Source organism: Salmo trutta, chromosome 3 (assembly GCF_901001165.1).
Source record: "Salmo trutta chromosome 3, fSalTru1.1, whole genome shotgun sequence".
Lineage (NCBI taxonomy): Eukaryota > Metazoa > Chordata > Actinopteri > Salmoniformes > Salmonidae > Salmo > Salmo trutta.
In genome coordinates, this window is record NC_042959.1 from 9,218,429 (window position 1) to 9,238,428 (window position 20,000).

Sequence of the window (20,000 nt, forward strand, 5' to 3'; positions counted from 1 at the left end):
CTGTAACCGAACTGGAGAGTGTAACCGAACTGGAGAGTGTAACCGAACTGTAACCGAACTGGAGAGTGTAACCGAACTGTAACCGAACTGTAACCGAACTGGAGAGTGTAACCGAACTGGAGAGTGTAACCGAACTGTAACCGAACTGGAGAGTGTAACCGAACTGGAGAGTGTAACCAAACTGGAGAGTGTAACCGAACTGTAACCGAACTGGAGAGTGTAACCGAACTGTAACCGTGTTAACGAACTGTAACCGAACTGTAACCGTGTTAACGAACTGTAACCGAACTGGAGAGTGTAAACAAACTGTAACCGAACTGGAGAGTGTAAACAAACTGTAACCGAACTGGAGAGTGTTAACGACCTGGAGAGTGTAACCGCCCTGGAGAGTGTTACTGCCCTGGAGAGTGTAACCGAACTGGAGAGTGTAACCGAACTGGAGAGTGTAACCGAACTGGAGAGTGTACCGCCCTGGAGAGTGTCACCGCCCTGGAGAGTGTCACCGCCCTGGAGAGTGTCACCGAACTGGAGAGTGTCACCGCCCTGGAGAGTGTCACCGAACTGTAACCGAACTGGAGAGTGTCACCGCCCTGGAGAGTGTCACCGCCCTGGAGAGTGTAACCGAACTGTAACCGAACTGGAGAGTGTAACCGAACTGGAGAGTGTACCGCCCTGGAGAGTGTCACCGCCCTGGAGAGTGTCACCGCCCTGGAGAGTGTCACCGCCCTGGAGAGTGTCACCGAACTGGAGAGTGTCACCGCCCTGGAGAGTGTCACCGAACTGTAACCGAACTGGAGAGTGTCACCGCCCTGGAGAGTGTCACCGCCCTGGAGAGTGTAACCGAACTGTAACCGAACTGGAGAGTGTAACCGAACTGGAGAGTGTAACCGAACTGTAACCGAACTGGAGAGTGTAACCGAACTGTAACCGAACTGGAGGTTATATATCTCAGGCAGTCTAACAGCCAGTTAGATCCGCTGTAGAGAGTGATGAACAGAGATATGACAGGCATAACCATGCTGCTAATTAAAGGACTAGCCAGGTGTTGGTATTAGTAGCTTTTTATTTTTTTATTTTTTTTCATAAAGAATACAGACATAAGAAATACTTTATTATTTGTAAATGTGGTTTGTCAATCACAATACACAACACAAGTTACATAGTTTCCAAATGCCATAGGTTGATGTAGGCTGAGGCTCAACCTTTTACATCAGGTAATCACAATGAGTGACAATGGAACACTTCGCTTCCGAATCCCAGAGCACATCTAGTGTCATCGTAAATGTCTGGGAACTAAAAGACATGCCTAGTTAAATAAATAGTAACTAAAAGATATGAAGACGTTAATGTCAAGCCCAGGACTAGACCAGACTAGACAGGGTCTGTATTTATAATGTATGTCTGTCTGTCTTTTAAATAAGCCATGTGATCGTGGAGACTGGATGAAATGCTTCATTACATTGTCTGATACCAGCGTAGCCTATACTGCTATTAGCATAATCAAGATGGCATGAGAGGTATTCTGAGGTATGTCTGAACTTTTCTGAGAGTTGATTTCCTTGTGTTGTTGTTTTCCTAGATTGGAGAGACTGGGACTTGCACCACTGTGAGAAGAGAATAGAGAGAGGACGCACCTTGGTTGAGTAGAGACATTAAAGCTACAGCCTAACTAGCCCCCATACCTTACATCTCAATATCCATCTATCTATGTTGAACTCTGGCTATCTGCAATGCTAGACCACAACCAGTCCTAAACCCTAGTTGAGCCCTATCCTAACTCCCAACTAGCCTCTATGCTTATCAACCTAACCGTGTCCGTCAAGGAGTCCCGTGCCTTTCATGGAACGCCACCCGCCAGCCCTCGCGGTGTTGCACCCCTCGTCTTGGAAGTGACAGCTATGGACACCCTTCCTGGCCTTACCTCTGCTCCCCTAACCCAAACCCCTCCTCCACCTCCACCACCTCCTCCTCCCCCTCCTCCGCCCCCACCTCCCTCCACCTCCTGCTCCTCTCCTCTGACCCGTATGGACTCGGCCCGTCGCAGCCGGCTGAGGAAGCTGAACTGGGAGCAGATCCCTAAGGAGAAGGTGGAGGGGAGGAAGAGTGTCTGGAGCGGAGCGGCTACGGAGGAAGAAGATTTCCCTATAGACCTCCACTCTCTGGATGAGCTGTTTGGACAGAAGGACAGTAAACCTCAGGACAGAGCAGGAAGTTTGAGACGCAGGTCTGTGCTGATGCGATGCAGTTCACCCAAGGACACCACCACAGATAAGGTGAGATAGCTGGGAGAGAATGAGAGGGCTGGAGATGGGTTGGTGAGATGGGTGGGGGAGAGGGTGAGATGGGTGGGGGAGGGTGAGATGGGTGGGGGAGGGTGAGATGGGTGGGGGAGAGGGTGAGATGGGTGGGGGAGGGTGAGATGGGTGGGGGAGAGGGGTGAGATGGGTGGGGGGGAGGGTGAGATGGGTGGGGGAGAGGGTGAGATGGGTGGGGGGGAGGGTGAGATGGGTGGGGGAGAGGGTGAGATGGGTGGGGGAGAGGGTGAGATGGGTGGGGGGGGTGAAGAGGGTGTGAGATGGGTGGGGGGGAGGGTGAGATGGGTGGGGGAGAGGGTGAGATGGGTGGGGGAGAGGGTGAGATGGGTGGGGGAGAGGGTGAGATGGGTGGGGGAGAGGGTGAGATGGGTGGGGGAGAGGGTGAGATGGGCTGGCGATGGGAGAGGGCTGGGCATGGGTGGGGGTGAGGGCTGGGGATGGGTGGGGGAGAGACTGCACCAGAGACGAGGTATGGGATAGGAGTGCAGTATGAGTTACTGCCAGTCGGTCTCCATTCAGCAGTGGTATGTTGTTGCTGTGCCAAGACAACAGCATGCTGGCTAGAAGCAGACAATGACTGGCACAGAGGCTAGGTGTAGTTTAAACTGCCAGGTAGCCTATATTGATGGAATGTGTTGTCTGTAAGGTTGAAAGAGATACTGCAAATACCACACAGGAGGTTGGTGACAGCTTAATTGGGGGAGGACGGGCTCGTAGCTATGGCTGGAGTGGAATGAGTGGAACGGTATCAAACACATGGTGTCCATTTGTTTGATGTCATTCCATACACTCCGTACCAGCCATTATTATGAGCCGTCCTCCCCTCAGCAGCCTCCGCTGATTTACCGGTAGACTACTGACTATTATTCCACCTTGATGATAGTATCTGACATGTTTTCTGCATCCGTGTTTGCAGGTCTCACTACTGGACTCCAAACGCAGTATGAATGTTGGGATATTTCTGCGGCAGTTTAAGACGTAAGGATCCCTTTCCTCATCACACGCTTTCATTTTCCCCCCTAACAAGTATTTATTTGTAATAAATAGAAGGTCCTAGAGAGTGCGTGGTGCTCTGGTATCAGAAGTCAACACCATGAATCAGAAAAGCTTTTAGAGTCTGTAGGAGGGGCTAGGATAGCACTCAGGGGAACAACCCTCCACACTAGAGAGGATGAGCATCTATCAAGGAGTGGGAAGTGTGTCTGTGCCTTAGCAGCTGGACTTTATTGGAGCACAGGGTGGGTGGGGGGTAAGATGGTGACACCTGCTCAGACCCTTAAGGAGAGCTGCCCTCCAGTAGAGACAGCCAGGCATTAGGGGGCTATGTGGGACACACTGCTAGTCCTCTTCCTCTTCTCTGTGGTTTATGAGTCTGGAAATTACTTTTAAAACGACTAGTAGTGCTTTTCTATAGCTTGATGTTTTCACTTTTATTTTATGTAGAGTTTAGATGTTAGATTTAAAATCAGTGGACAGTTTGGAAGTAATGTCTCTTTGTTGATGCTGCAGATATGGTTGGTTTGTTGATGCTGCAGATATGGTTGGTTTGTTGATGCTGCAGATATGGTTGGTTTCTGTGTGTGTTTGTCGCTGTGGGTCAGAAATGTTTCTTTCTTTTGTCAAATGTGTCTCGCGTCGTCGACAGAGAGGATCAAGTCAGTCTATCAGCCGATGGCCCCCTATAGCGCGAGAGCACCATGCCTTCTCCACAGCCTATACTTCCTCATTGCTTGCTCTAGCCTGCCACAAGGAACCACTGAACCACTGGGAGTCTGGTCTGTATCATGTTAGCTCCCCTCTCATACTGTCCTGAACCACTGGGAGTCTGGTCTGTATCATGTTAGCTCCCTCTCATACTGTCCTGAACCACTGGGAGTCTAGTCTGTATCATGTTAGCTCCCCTCTCATACTGTCCTGAACCACTGGGAGTCTGGTCTGTATCATGTTAGCTCCCCTCTCATACTGTCCTGAACCACTGGGAGTCTAGTCTGTATCATGTTAGCTCCCCTCTCATACTGTCCTGAACCACTGGGAGTCTGGTCTGTATCATGTTAGCTCCCCTCTCATACTGTCCTGAACCACTGGTTAGTCTGGCTGTATCATGTTAGCTCCCCTCTCATATGTCCTGAACCACTGGGAGTCTGGTCTGTATCATGTTAGCTCCCTCTCATACTGTCCTGAACCACTGGGAGTCTGGTCTGTACATGCTTTAGCTCCCCTCTCATACTGTCCTGAACCGACTGGTAGTCTGGTCTGTATCATGTTATCTCCCTCTCATACTGTCCTGAACCACGGGAGTCTGGTCTGTATCATGTTAGCTCCCCTCTCATACTGTCCTGAACCACTGGGAGTCTGGTCTGTATCATGTTAGCTCTCCTCTCATACTGTCCTGAACCACTGGGAGTCTGGTCTGTATCATGTTAGCTCCCCTCTCATACTGTCCTGAACCACTGGGAGTCTGGTCTGTATCATGTTAGCTCCCCTCTCATACTGTCCTGAACCACTGGGAGTCTGGTCTGTATCATGTTAGCTCCCCTCTCATACTGTCCTGAACCACTGGGAGTCTGGTCTGTATCATGTTAGCTCCCCTCTCATACTGTCCTGAACCACTGGGAGTCTGGTCTGTATCATGTTAGCTCCCCTCTCATACTGTCCTGAACCACTGGGAGTCTGGTCTGTATCATGTTAGCTCCCTCTCATACTGTCCTGAACCACTGGATTCTGGTCTGTATCATGTTACTCCCTCTCATACTGTCCTGAACCACTGGGAGTCTGGTCTGTATCATGTTAGCTCCCTCTCTCATACGGTCCTGAACCACTGGGAGTCTGGTCTGTATCATGTTAGCTCCCCTCTCATACTGTCCTGAACCACTGGGAGTCTGGTCTGTATCATGTTAGCTCTCCTCTCATACTGTCCTGAACCACTGGGAGTCTGGTCTGTATCATGTTAGCTCCCCTCTCATACTGTCCTGAACCACTGGGAGTCTGGTCTGTATCATGTTAGCTCTCCCTCTCATACTGTCCTGAACCACTGGGAGTCTGGTCTGTATCATGTTAGCTCCCCTCTCATACTGTCCTGAACCACTGGGAGTCTGGTCTGTATCATGTTAGCTCCCCTCCAGTACTGTCCTGAACCACGGGGAGTCTGGTCTGTATCATGTTAGCTCCCCTCTCATACTGTCCTGAACCACTGGGAGTCTGGTCTGTATCATGTTAGCTCCCCTCTCATACTGTCCTGAACCACTGGGAGTCTGGTCTGTATCATGTTAGCTCTCCCTCTCATACTGTCCTGAACCACTGGGCAGTCGTGGTCTGTATCATGTTAGCTCCCCTCTCATACTGTCCTGAACCACTGGGGATCTGGTCTGTATCATGTTAGCTCCCCCTCCCCTCTCATACTGTTCCTGAACCACTGGGAGTCTGGTCTGTATCATGTTAGCTCCCCTCTCATACTGTCCTGAACCACTGGGGAGGTCTGGTCTGTATCATGGTTAGCCTGCCCTCTCATACTGTCCTGAACCACTTGGGAGTCTGGTCTGTATCAGTTAGCTCTCCCTGTCTCATACTGTCCTGAACCACTGTGGAGTCTGGTCTGTATCAGGTTAGCTCCCCTTCATCATAACTGTCCTGAACCACTGGGGAGTCTGGGTCTGTATCATGTAGCTTCCCCTCTCATACTGTCCTGAACCCACTGGGAGTCTGGTCTGTATCATTAGCTCCCCTCTCATACGTCCTGACCACTGGGAGTCTGGTCTTTCCCCTCTCATACTGTCCTGAACCACTGGGAGTCTGGTCTGTATCATGTTAGCTCCCCTCTCATACTGTCCTGAACCACTGGGAGTCTGGTCTGTATCATGTTAGCTCCCCTCTCATACTGTCCTGAACCACTGGGAGTCTGGTCTGTATCATGTTAGCTCCCTCTCATACTGTCCTGAACCACTGGGAGTCTGGTCTGTATCATGTTAGCCCCCTCTCATACTGTCCTGAACCACGGGAGTCTGGTCTTATCATGTTAGCTCCCCTCTCATACTGTCCTGAACCACTGGGAGTCTGGTCTGTATCATGTTAGCTCCCCTCTCATACTGTCCTGAACCACTGGAGTCTGTCTGTATCATGTTAGCTCCCCTCTCATACTGTCCTGAACCACTGGGAGTCTGGTCTGTATCATGTTAGCTCCCCTCTCATACTGTCCTGAACCACTGGGAGTCTGGTCTGTATCATGTTAGCTCCCCTCTCATACTGTCCTGAACCACTGGGAGTCTGGTCTGTATCATGTTAGCTCCCCTCTCATACTGTCCTGAACCACTGGGAGTCTGGTCTGTATCATGTTAGCTCCCCTCTCATACTGTCCTGAACCATGGGAGTCTGGTCTGTATATGTTAGCTCCCTCTCATACTGTCTGAACCACTGGGAGTCTGGTCTGTATCATGTTAGCTCCCTCTCATACTGTCCTGAACCACGGGAGTCTGGTCTGTATCAGTTAGCTCCCCTCTCATACTGTCTGAACCACTGGGAGTCTGGTCTGTATCATGTTAGCTCCCCTCTCATACTGTCCTGAACCACTGGGGAGTCGGTCTGTATCATGTTAGCTCCCTCTCATACTGTCCTGAACCACTGGGAGTCTGGTCTGTATCATGTTAGCTCCCCTCTCATACTGTCCTGAACCACTGGGAGTCTGGTCTGTATCATGTTAGCTCCCCTCTCATACTGTCCTGAACCACTGGGAGTCTGGTCTGTATCATGTTAGCTCTCCTCTCATACTGTCCTGAACCACTGGGAGTCTGGTCTGTATCATGTTAGCTCCCCTCTCATACTGTCCTGAACCACTGGGAGTCTGGTCTGTATCATGTTAGCTCTCCTCTCATACTGTCCTGAACCACTGGGAGTCTGGTCTGTATCATGTTAGCTCCCTCTCATACTGTCCTGAACCACTGGGAGTCTGGTCTGTATCATGTTAGCTCCCCTCTCATACTGTCCTGAACCACTGGGAGTCTGGTCTGTATCATGTTAGCTCCCCTCTCATACTGTCCTGAACCACTGGGAGTCTGGTCTGTATCATGTAGCTCCCCTCTCATACTGTCCTGAACCACTGGAGTCTGGTCTGTATCATGTTAGCTCCCTCTCATACTGTCCTGAACCACTGGGAGTCTGGTCTGTATCATGTTAGCTCCCCTCTCATACTGTCCTGAACCACTGGGAGTCTGGTCTGTATCATGTTAGCTCCCCTCTCATACTGTCCTGAACCACTGGGAGTCTGGTCTGTATCATGTTAGCTCCCCTCTCATACTGTCCTGAACCACTGGAGGCTGGTCTGTATCATGTTAGCTCCCCTCTCATACTGTCCTGAACCACTGGGAGTCTGGTCTGTATCATGTTAGCTCCCCTCTCATACTGTCCTGAACCACTGGGAGTCTGGTCTGTATCATGTTAGCTCCCCTCTCATACTGTCCTGAACACTGGGGGTCTGGTCTGTATCATGTTAGCTCCCCTCTCATACTGTCCTGAACCACTGGGAGTCTGGTCTGTATCATGTTAGCTCCCCTCTCATACTGTCCTGAACCACTGGGAGTCTGGTCTGTATCATGTTAGCTCCCCTCTCATACTGTCCTGAACCACTGGGAGTCTGGTCTGTATCATGTTAGCTCCCTCTCATACTGTCCTGACCACTGGGAGTCTGGTCTGTATCATGTTAGCTCCCCTCTCATACTGTCCTGAACCACTGGGAGTCTGGTCTGTATCATGTTAGCTCCCCTCTCATACTGTCCTGAACCACTGGGAGTCTGGTCTGTATCATGTTAGCTCCCCTCTCATACTGTCCTGAACCACTGGGAGTCTGGTCTGTATCATGTTAGCTCCCCTCTCATACTGTCCTGAACCACGGGAGTCTGGTCTGATCATGTTAGCTCCCTCGTCATACTGTCCTGAACCACTGGGAGGTCTGGTCTGTATCATGTTAGCTCCCCTCTCATACTGTCCTGAACCACTGGGAGTCTGGGTCTGTATCATGTTAGCTCTCCTCTCATACTGTCCTGAACCACTGGGAGTCTGGTCTGTATCATGTTAGCTCCCCTCTCATACTGTCCTGAACCACTGGGAGTCTGGTCTGTATCATGTTAGCTCCCCTCTCATACTGTCCTGAACCACTGGGAGTCTGGTCTGCTTATCATGTTAGCTCCCCTCTCATACTGTCCTGAACCACTGGGAGTCTGGTCTGTATCATGTTAGCTCCCCTCTCATACTGTCCTGAACCACTGGGAGTCTGGTCTGTATCATGTTAGCTCCCCTCTCATACTGTCCTGAACCACTGGGAGGGTCTGGTCTGTATCATGTTAGCTCCCCTCTCATACTGTCCTGAACCACTGGGAGTCTGGTCTGTATCATGGTTAGCTCCCCTCTCATACTGTCCTGAACCACTGGGAGTCTGGTCTGTATCATGTTAGCTCCCTCTCATACTGTCCTGAACCACTGGGAGTCTGGTCTGTATCATGTTAGCTCCCCTCTCATACTGTCCTGAACCACTGGGAGTCTGGTCTGTATCATGTTAGCTCCCCCTCTCATACTGTCCTGAACCACTGGGAGTCTGGTCTGTATCATGTTAGCTCCCCTCTCATACTGTCTCCCTGAACCACTGGGAGTCTGGTCTGTATCATGTTAGCTCCCCTCTCAATACTGTCCTGAACCACTGGGAGTCTGGTCTGTATCATGTTAGCTCCCCTCTCATACTGTCCTGAACCACTGGGATCTGGTCTGTATCATGTTAGCTCCCCTTTCATACTGTCCTGAACACTGGGAGTCTGGTCTGTATCATGTTAGCTCCCCTCTCATACTGTCCTGAACCACTGGGAGTCTGGTCTGTATCATGTTAGCTCTCCTCTCATACTGTCCTGAACCACTGGGAGTCTGGTCTGTATCATGTTAGCTCCCCTCTCATACTGTCCTGAACCACTGGGAGTCTGGTCTGTATCATGTTAGCTCCCCTCTCATACTGTCCTGAACCACGGGAGTCTGGTCTGTATCATGTTAGCTCCCCTCTCATACTGTCCTGAACCACTGGGAGTCTGGTCTGTATCATGTTAGCTCCCCTCTCATACTGTCCTGAACCACTGGGAGTCTGGTCTGTATCATGTTAGCTCCCCTCTCATACTGTCCTGAACCACTGGGAGTCTGGTCTGTATCATGTTAGTCCCCCTCTCATACTGTCCTGAACCACTGGGAGTCTGGTCTGTATCATGTTAGCTCCCCTCTCATACGGTCCTGAACCACTGGGAGTCTTGGTCTGTATCATGTTAGCTCCCCTCTCATACTGTCCTGAACCACTGGGAGTCTGGTCTGTATCATGTTAGCTCCCCTCTCATACTGTCCTGAAACCACTGGAGTCTGGTCGTATCATGTTAGCTCCCCTCTCATACTGTCCTGAACCACTGGGAGTCTGGTCTGTATCATGTTAGCTCCCCTCTCATACTGTCCTGAACCACTGGGAGTCTGGTCTGTATCATGTTAGCTCCCCTCCTCATACGTCCTGAACCACTGGGAGGTCTGGTCTGTATCATGTTAGCTCCCCTCTCATACTGTCCTGACACTGGGAGTCTGGTCTGTATCATGTTAGCTCCCCTCTCATACTGTCCTGAACCACTGGAGGTCTGGTCTGTATCATGTTAGCTCCCTCTAATACTGTCCTGAACCACTGGGGAAGTCTGGTCTGTATCATGTTAGATCCCCTCCTACTGTCATGGCACCAATGGGAGTCTGGTCTGTATCATGTTAGCTCCCCTCTCATACTGTCCGAACCACTGGGAGTCTGGTCTGTATCATGTTAGCTCCCTCTCATACTGTCCTGAACCACTGGGAGTCTGGTCTGTATCATGTTAGCTCCCTCTCATACTGTCCTGAACCCTGGGAGTACTGGTCTGTATCATGTTAGCTCCCCTCTCATACTGTCCTGAAACCACTGGGAGTCTGGTCTGTATCATGTTAGCTCCCCTCTCATACTGTCCTGAACCACTGGGAGTCTGGTCTGTATCATGTTAGCTCTCCTCTCATACTGTCCTGAACCACTGGGAGTCTGGTCTGTATCATGTTAGCTCCCCTCTCATACTGTCCTGAACCACTGGGAGGCTGGTCTGGTATCATGTTAGGCTCCCCTCTCATACTGTCCTGAACCACTGGGAGTCTGGTCTGTATCATGTTAGCTCCCCTCTCATACTGGCCTGAACCACTGGGAGTCTGGTCTGTATCATGTTAGCTCCCTCGCAGACTGTCCGACCCTGGGAGTCTGGTCGTATCATGTTAGCTCCCCTCTCATAACTGTCCTAACCACTGGGAGTCTGGTCTGTATCATGTTAGCTCCCCTCTCATACTGTCCTGAACCACTGGGAGTCTGGTCTGTATCATGTTAGCTCCCCTCTCATACTGTCCTGAACCACTGGGAGTCTGGTCTGTATCATGTTAGCTCTCCTCTCATACTGAACAGAAGTTAACACAATTTAATAAAACAACACGGCATGTAGAAATGTTAAAACTGCTAATTACTGTTCACAAAACAATCTCTAGTAAATGCTAGAACACTACAGAAGATATCGACAGCTTTTAGCTTTGTAGGCTAACTTTTCTTGCTAGCTTACAGCTGAAGACAACATCATTTCACTACCCTAGTACCCTGTTTGTGATAAATCCATAACTGAAAATATTGTCACCAAAATGTTTATTCATTCACTTTGTTTCCCCCTGCCTCTCCCAGTTCAGATCCTCTTTGATCGAGCATCAAATGGACTTGGTGTGTGAATAACGTCATGGGTCTTAAAGAGAAGAGATTGCTTCTTCTATGCAAATGATGTTGATCAGTACAATAAAATAAGTCCTAAATGGAAGGTGCTGTAAATAGTTTTACACCTGTAACCACCAATCAGCCCAAAACAAGCTGAATAACTCAATGCATGCGCGCACACCTATTGAATAATATGTATTCACCTGTATTGTGAATAGGCCTAGGTTACATCTTGATTCACCACAGTTTATCAATACCGATTTACCATTCAAATATATGATTACCCTTATGTGGTTAGATTGGTAAAAAAAAACATTCACATTGCCTGTATAATTGATTCATTAATGCATACATCAAAACAATTATAATATAATAATATTAAACTCAAAAGATCTGTCTGGATCAAGTGCCATTCTGTGACTTTGGATAATACGTTTTTTTTTTTTGCTGTGTAATTGTTTTGATATCGACTATCGTGGTACTAAATCCGGTATCGAGCTACATATTCTGGTATTGTGACAACACTAGTGGGTATGACGGTAGCTACGAGGCAACGACCTCTTGCAGAGCAGGGATGTTGTCATGTGTGTACAGTACACAGAGTTCAGAGATTCAATTGCGTGCACATCCTAATTGAAGAGCGCTTTTCTCTCTCTAAACAACATATGCCAGAACATGTAGTTGAAAGCCTTTATGACGACAGAGGAGCCTCCTCTATGGACAGAAGCATTTCTCTTCTTACATAGGGCTTGTTTGTTTTGTGTGAGTGTTGTAACAAGGTACTGTTAGATTTGCGGTGTGGGTGGGAATAGCTTGAACAGATTGGTCCCTTCGTGAGACACTATGGTATTAGTATGTGTACTACTTCCCTCTACCTTCTCATTATGCTCCATTTCAGCTGTCGACTATTATTGTATCCAGCATTCAGCTCTGCATAGAAGAACAGGCCAGAGGCTACAAAGGCAGAGGAGAAAAAACTTTTATTGAACTCTTATGAATCAGGATAACCCCAGTTGAGCCCCGTGTAGTTCATTAAGGTTAGTGTTATCTGTGATTCAGACAGAGCCATGGTATGAGTGAACACAGGGCCAACAGGCAGAGCCATGGTATTAGTGAACACAGGGCCGACAGACAGAGCCAAGATAATCCATTAACTTGACAGGTGTGGCATATCAAGAAGCGGATTTAAACAGCATGATCATTACACAGGTTCACCTTGTTCTAGGGACAATAAAAGGCCACTCTAAAATGTGCAGTTTTGTCACACAACACAATGCCACAGATGTTTTTGAGGGAGTGTGTAATTGGTATGCTGACTGGAGGAAGGTTATTTTCTCTACCATAAGCCGTCTCCAACGTTGTTTTAGAGAATTTGGCAGTATGTCCAACCGGCCTCACAACCGCAGACCACGTGTAACCACGCCAGCCCAGGACCTCCATATCCGGCTTATTCACCTGTAGGATCATCTGAGACCAGCCACCTGGACAGCTGATGAAACTGGATTTGCACAATCAAAGAATTTCTGCACAAACTGTCATAAACCGTCTCTTGGAAGCTCAACTGCGGGCTTGTCATCCTTACCAGGGTCTTGACTTGACTGCAGTTCGGCGTCACAACCGACTTCAGTGGGTAAATGCTCACCTTCGATGGCCACTGGCACGCTGGAGAAGTGTGATCTTCACAGATGAATCCCGGTTTCAACTGTACCGGGCAGATGGCAGACAGCGTTTATGGCGTCGTGTGGGCGAGCGGTTTGCTGATGTCAACATTGTGAACAGAGTGCCCCATGGTGGGGTGGGGGTATGGGCAGAAATAAGCTACGGACAACGAACACAGTTACATTTAAGTTGAATGCAAGGAGATACCGTGATTAGATCCTGATGCCCATTGTCGTGCCATTCATCTGCCGCCATCACCTGATGTTTCAGCATGATAATGCACGGCCCCATGTCGCAAGGATCTGTACACAATTCCTGGAACCTGAAAATGTCCCAGTTCTTCTATGGCTTACATATTCTCCAGACATGTCACCCATTGAGCATGTTTGGGATGCTCTGGATCGACGTGTACAACAGCATGTTCCAGTTCCTACCAATATTCAGCAACTTCGCACAACCATTGAAGAGGAGTGGGACAACATTCCACAGGCCACAATCAACAGCCTGATTACCTCTGTACGAAGGAGATGTTTCACGCTGCATGAAACAAATGATGGTCACACCAGATACTGACTGGATTTCTGATCCACGCCCCTACCTTTTTTTTTAAAGGTATCTTTGATCAACATGTGAAATCCATAGATTTGGACCTAACTCAGTAAAATCTTTGAAATTGTTGCATATGGCTTTTTTATATTTTTGTTCAGTGTAATAAAGAGTAGGAGAGAGGGAAGTCAGGGAAATAGTGGGGGAGGGACAATAAGGGAGAGAGAGGGAAGTCAGGGAAATAGTGGGGGAGGGACAATAAGGGAGAGAGAGGGAAGTCAGGGAAATAGTGGGGAGGGGGGACAATAAGGGAGAGAGAGGGAAGTCAGGGAAATAGTGGGGGAGGGGGGACAATAAGGGAGAGAGAGGGAAGTCAGGGAAATAGTGGGGGAGGGGGGACAATAAGGGAGAGAGAGGGAAGTCAGGGAAATAGTGGGGGAGGGGGGACAATAAGGGAGAGAGAGGGAAGTCAGGGAAATAGTGGGGGGAAGGGACAATAAGGGAGAGAGAGGGAAGTCAGGGTAATAGTGGGGGAGGGACAATAAGGGAGAGAGAGGGAAGTCAGGGAAATAGTGGGGGAGGGACAATAAGGGAGAGAGAGGGAAGTCAGGGAAATAGTGGGGAGGGGGGACAATAAGGGAGAGAGAGGGAAGTCAGGGAAATAGTGGGGGAGGGGGGACAATAAGGGAGAGAGAGGGAAGTCAGGGAAATAGTGGGGAGGGGGGACAATAAGGGAGAGAGAGGGAAGTCAGGGAAATAGTGGGGGAGGGGGGACAATAAGGGAGAGAGAGGGAAGTCAGGGAAATAGTGGGGGGAAGGGACAATAAGGGAGAGAGAGGGAAGTCAGGGTAATAGTGGGGGGAGGGGGGGACAATAAGGGAGAGAGAGGGAAGTCAGGGAAATAGTGGGGGAGGGACAATAAGGGAGAGAGAGGGAAGTCAGGGAAATAGTGGGGAGGGGGGACAATAAGGGAGAGAGAGGGAAGTCAGGGAAATAGTGGGGAGGGGGGACAATAAGGGAGAGAGAGGGAAGTCAGGGAAATAGTGGGGGAGGGGGGACAATAAGGGAGAGAGAGGGAAGTAGGGGAAATAGTGGGGAGGGGGGGACAATAAGGGAGAGAGAGGGAAGTCAGGGAAATAGTGGGGGAGGGACAATAAGGGAGAGAGAGGGAAGTCAGGGAAATAGTGGGGGGAAGGGACAATAAGGGAGAGAGAGGGAAGTCAGGGTAATGGGGAGGGGGGACAATAAGGGAGAGAGAGGGAAGTCAGGGAAATAGTGGGGGAGGGACAATAAGGGAGAGAGAGGGAAGTCAGGGAAATAGTGGGGAGGGGGGACAATAAGGGAGAGAGAGGGAAGTCAGGGAAATAGTGGGGAGGGGGGGACAATAAGGGAGAGAGAGGGAAGTCAGGGAAATAGTGGGGAGGGGGGACAATAAGGGAGAGAGAGGGAAGTCAGGGAAATAGTGGGGGAGGGGGGACAATAAGGGAGAGAGAGGGAAGTCAGGGAAATAGTGGGGGGAAGGGACAATAAGGGAGAGAGAGGGAAGTCAGGGAAATAGTGGGGGGAAGGGACAATAAGGGAGAGAGAGGGAAGTCAGGGTAATAGTGGGGGGAGGGGGGGACAATAAGGGAGAGAGAGGGAAGTCAGGGAAATAGTGGGGGAGGGGGGACAATAAGGGAGAGAGAGGGAAGTCAGGGAAATAGTGGGGAGGGGGGACAATAAGGGAGAGAGAGGGAAGTCAGGGAAATAGTGGGGGAGGGGGGACAATAAGGGAGAGAGAGGGAAGTCAGGGAAATAGTGGGGGGAAGGGACAATAAGGGAGAGAGAGGGAAGTCAGGGAAATAGGGGGGAGGGGGGGACAATAAGGGAGAGAGAGGGAAGTCAGGGAAATAGTGGGGAGGGGGGGACAATAAGGGAGAGAGAGGGAAGTCAGGGAAATAGGGGGGGGAGGGAAGTGGAGAGGTTGAGCCACCTGGACTGATTAGTCATTTGGAGGGAGTCGGGCAGATGAAGGTAATGGACTCCTGGCTCCTGGAGAGGTTGAGCCACCTGGACTGATTAGTCATTTGGAGGGAGTCGGGCAGATGAAGGTAATGGACTCCTGGCTCCTGGAGAGGTTGAGCCACCTGGACTGATTAGTCATTTGGAGGGAGTCAGGCAGATGAAGGTAATGGACCCCTGGCTCCTGGAGGTCATACAGTCAGGAACTTGCTAGTTTCTGCTCTTTCTCTCTGTCTGGTGATATCTCAACCTCTAAGTGTGTGTGTGTGTGTGTGTGTGTGTGTGTGTGTGTGTGTGTGTGTGTGTGTGTGTGTGTGTGTGTGTGTGTGTGTGTGTGTGTGTGTGTGTGTGTGTGTGTGTGTTTTTTGCTTGCTCAGGGCACATGTCATGCAGTGTGGCGTCAAAGGCTCTTTCCCCCAACAGTCAGTCAGATAAGAGGGGATCATCTTGACCTACAGTGTGTGTGTTTACCAAGCAGTGATCAGAGAAAATCAAACCCATGCTGCCATTCCAGACCCCTGCATGATACCCCTTCCTCCATTCTAGACCCCTGCATGATACCCCTTCCTCCATTCTAGACCCCTGCATGATACCCCTTCCTCCATTCTAGACCCCTGCATGATACCCCTTCCTCCATTCTAGACCCCTGCATGATACCCCTTCCACCATTCTAGACCCCTGCATGATACCCCTTCCACCATTCCAGACCCCTGCATGATACCCCTTCCTCCATTCCAGACCCCTGCATGATACCCCTTCCTCCATTCCAGACCCCTGCATGATACCCCTTCCACCATTCTAGACCCCTGCATGATACCCCTTCCACCATTCTAGACCCCTGCATGATACCCCTTCCACCATTCTAGACCCCTGCATGATACCCCTTCCACCATTCTAGACCCCTGCATGATACCCCTTCCTCCATTCTAGACCCCTGCATGATACCCCTTCCTCCATTCTAGACCCCTGCATGATACCCCTTCCTCCATTCTAGACCCCTGCATGATACCCCTTCCTCCATTCTAGACCCCTACATGATACCCCTTCCACCATTCCAGACCTCTGCATGATACCCCTTCCTCCATTCCAGACCCCTGCATGATACCCCTTCCTCCATTCTAGACCCCTGCATGATACCCCTTCCACCATTCCAGACCCCTACATGATACCCCTTCCTCCATTCTAGACCCCTGCATGATACCCCTTCCTCCATTCTAGACCCCTGCATGATACCCCTTCCTCCATTCCAGACCCCTGCATGATACCCCTTCCACCATTCCAGACCCCTGCATGATACCCCTTCCTCCATTCTAGACCCCTGCATGATACCCCTTCCTCCATTCCAGACCCCTGCATGATACCCCTTCCACCATTCCAGACCCCTGCATGATACCCCTTCCACCATTCCAGACCCCTACATGATACCCCTCTTTTCTTCATTTTTAAATAATTAGTGTTATCTTGAATCACCTCAGTATATCAGTAACTTCCATCCTCTGTGGCTAAAACCACATTTCCCTAAACCCTGCAGACAGTGTGTGTGTGTGTGTGTGTGTGTGTGTGTGTGTGTGTGTGTGTGTGTGTGTGTGTGTGTGTGTGTGTGTGTGTGTGTGTGTGTGAGAAGTCATCCATAGAGCTGATGTGTGTTGTCATGTTTCCACAGGGCTGTCCAGGAGATAGTTGAGGATATCCGGCAGGGGGTTGGGACCCGCTACGGGGCCGAGAAATTGTCTGAGCTCTGCAAACTTCTGCCTGACGCAGACGAGGTAAAGACTCTGCTCTGTGTCCTCTCCGGCACACCGTAGCTCCTACTGCAACAACGCTGACTAATCCTGTAGCACCCACCCCTCATCATCTGGTTCTCATTATCCTGATCAACAGTTTGCCATTACATCATCGTTGAGAAATTCTTAATGACAATACATGTTGTAAAAGATGTTGCCAATGACTGCACGTGTTGTATATGGACATGGTTATAAGAATATAACAGTCATAAGAATCATCCTGGGTGATGGTGGGGGTTTTACCACTGGACTCACCCTGGGTGATGGGGGTTTTACCACTGGACTCGCCCTGGGTGATGGTGGGTTTTACCACTGGACTCACCCTGGGTGATGGTGGGTTTTACCACTGGACTCACCCTGGGTGATGGGGGTTTTACCACTGGACTCACCCTGGGTGATGGTGGGTTTTACCACTGGACTCACCCTGGGTGATGGGGGTTTTACCACTGGACTCACCCTGGGTGATGGTGGGGGTTTTACCACTGGACTCACCCTGGGTGATGGTGGGGGTTTTACCACTGGACTCACCCTGGGTGATGGTGGGGGTTTTACCACTGGACTCACCCTGGGTGATGGTGGGTTTTACCACTGGACTCACCCTGGGTGATGGTGGGTTTTACCACTGGACTCACCCTGGGTGATGGGGGTGTTACCACTGGACTCACCCTGGGTGATGGGGGTTTTACCACTGGACTCACCCTGGGTGATGATGGGGGTTTTACCACTGGACTCACCCTGGGTGATGGTGGGGGTTTTACCACTGGACTCACCCTGGGTGATGGGGGTGTTACCACTGGGCTCACCCTGGGTGATGGTGGGTTTTACTACTGGACTCACCCTGGGTGATGGTGGGTGTTACCACTGGGCTCACCCTGGGTGATGGTGGGTGTTACCACTGGGCTCACCCTGGGTGATGGTGGGTTTTACCACTGGACTCACCCTGGGTGATGGTGGGTTTTACCACTGGGCTCACCCTGGGTGATGGTGGGTTTTACCACTGGACTCACCCTGGGTGATGGTGGGTGTTACCACTGGGCTCACCCTGGGTGATGGTGGGTTTTACCACTGGACTCACCCTGGGTGATGGTGGGTTTTACCACTGGACTCACCCTGGGTGATGGTGGGTTTTACCACTGGACTCACCCTGGGTGATGGTGGGTGTTACCACTGGGCTCACCCTGGGTGATGGTGGGTTTTACCACTGGACTCACCCTGGGTGATGGTGGGTGTTACCACTGGGCTCACCCTGGGTGATGGTGGGTTTTACCACTGGACTCACCCTGGGTGATGGTGGGTTTTACCACTGGACTCACCCTGGGTGATGGTGGGTTTTACCACTGGACTCACCCTGGGTGATGGGGGTGTTACCACTGGACTCACCCTGGGTGATGGGGGTTTTACCACTGGACTCACCCTGGGTGATGGGGGTGTTACCACTGGACTCACCTTGGGTGATGGTGGGTGTTACCACTGGGCTCACCCTGGGTGATGGTGGGTTTTACCACTGGACTCACCCTGGGTGATGGTGGGTGTTACCACTGGGCTCACCCTGGGTGATGGTGGGTTTTACCACTGGACTCACTCTGGGTTATGGTGGGTGTTACCACTGGGCTCACCCTGGGTGATGGTGGGTTTTACCACTGGGCTCACCCTGGGTGATGGGGGTTTTACCACTGGGCTCACCCTGGGTGATGGTGGGTTTTACCACTGGACTCACCCTGGGTTATGGTGGGTTTTACCACTGGGCTCACCCTGGGTGATGGGGGTTTTACCACTGGGCTCACCCTGGGTGATGGTGGGTTTTACCACTGGGCTCACCCTGGGTGATGGTGGGTGTTACCACTGGGCTCACCCTGGGGGATGGTGGGTTTTACCACTGGGCTCAATCAAAGCTCTGAATTGTAAATATTATTTCTGGAGATTCTAAACCTGTGTGGAATTCCCAACAAAAGCAATGAGGCTTGTAGATATGAACAGAACTGAGTGATAACGTCTCTATGCTGTCCATCTGGGTATTTTCACAGGAGGCTCGTCTGAAGAGGTTCAAGGCAGAACGCAGTGGGCTTGGGGAACCTGACCTCTTCATGATTCTGCTAGTGGAAGTCCCCAGGTATACCACACAACCCCTAGAACTTTCAGCACCTCATGTTTTACAACCATTACAAACCCTGATCCTGAATTTCTAACTATGGTGCAAAATATTCCAATTGATCTGCTTTTCTCAGGGTGACTGTCTATCTCCTCGTTTTGCAGTGGCCCCCTCCCTCCACATACTACTGGTTGATTCACTAGCTTTCCACTCTGTGCTGATGTGTGTGTCTCTGAGGATCAATAAGGCTCTAACCACTTCCATCCTCCTCTTCTCTCCTCTACCACCTCCTCCCCTCATCCTCTCCTCCCCTCATCCTCTCCTCCCCTCAACCCTTCTCTCCTCTACCTCCTCCTCCCCTCATCCTCTCCTCCCCTCATCCCTTCTCTCCTCTACCTCCCCTCATCCTCTCCTCCCCTCATCCCTTCTCTCCTCCCATTTTCTTCCCCATTAGCTTTCGTCTGCGTCTGGATGCCATGATCCTACAAGAGGAGTTTGACCCTGCCGTGACCTCTCTCTGTTTGGCGGCCAGATGTCTGAGGGAGGCGGCCAGAGGTAAACCATCAGCAGGGCCTTTATAGTTAAGGGTTCATCCCAAATGGCACCCTATTCCCTATATAGTGTACTACTGTTGACCAGGTTCCATAGGGATCTGGTCAAAGGTCTCTCTCTCTCTCTCTCTGTCTGTCTCTCTCTCTCTCCTCTCTCTCTCTCTCTCTCTCTCTCTCTCTCTCTCTCTCTCTCTCTCTCTCTCTCTCTCTCTCTCTCTCTCTCAATTCAATTCAATTCAATTTGCTTTATTGGCATGACGTAACAATGTACATATTGCCAAAGCTTACTTT

The 20,000-nt window shown here is 50.4% G+C and overlaps 1 protein-coding gene across 1 annotated transcript in view; it reads left to right on the forward strand.

The window, feature by feature from the left end:
• Window positions 1-1,579: 1,579 nt before the first annotated feature.
• Window positions 1,580-20,000, forward strand: part of fhdc2 (FH2 domain containing 2) — a gene marked incomplete at its 5' end in the record, with an annotated part of 35,303 nt that continues 16,882 nt past the window's right edge. Inside the window, 5 exon segments of the mRNA XM_029722451.1 lie at window positions 1,580-2,273; window positions 3,232-3,293; window positions 16,949-17,051; window positions 19,094-19,179; window positions 19,613-19,713. Of these exon segments, the coding sequence (XP_029578311.1) occupies window positions 1,794-2,273; window positions 3,232-3,293; window positions 16,949-17,051; window positions 19,094-19,179; window positions 19,613-19,713 (832 nt within the window).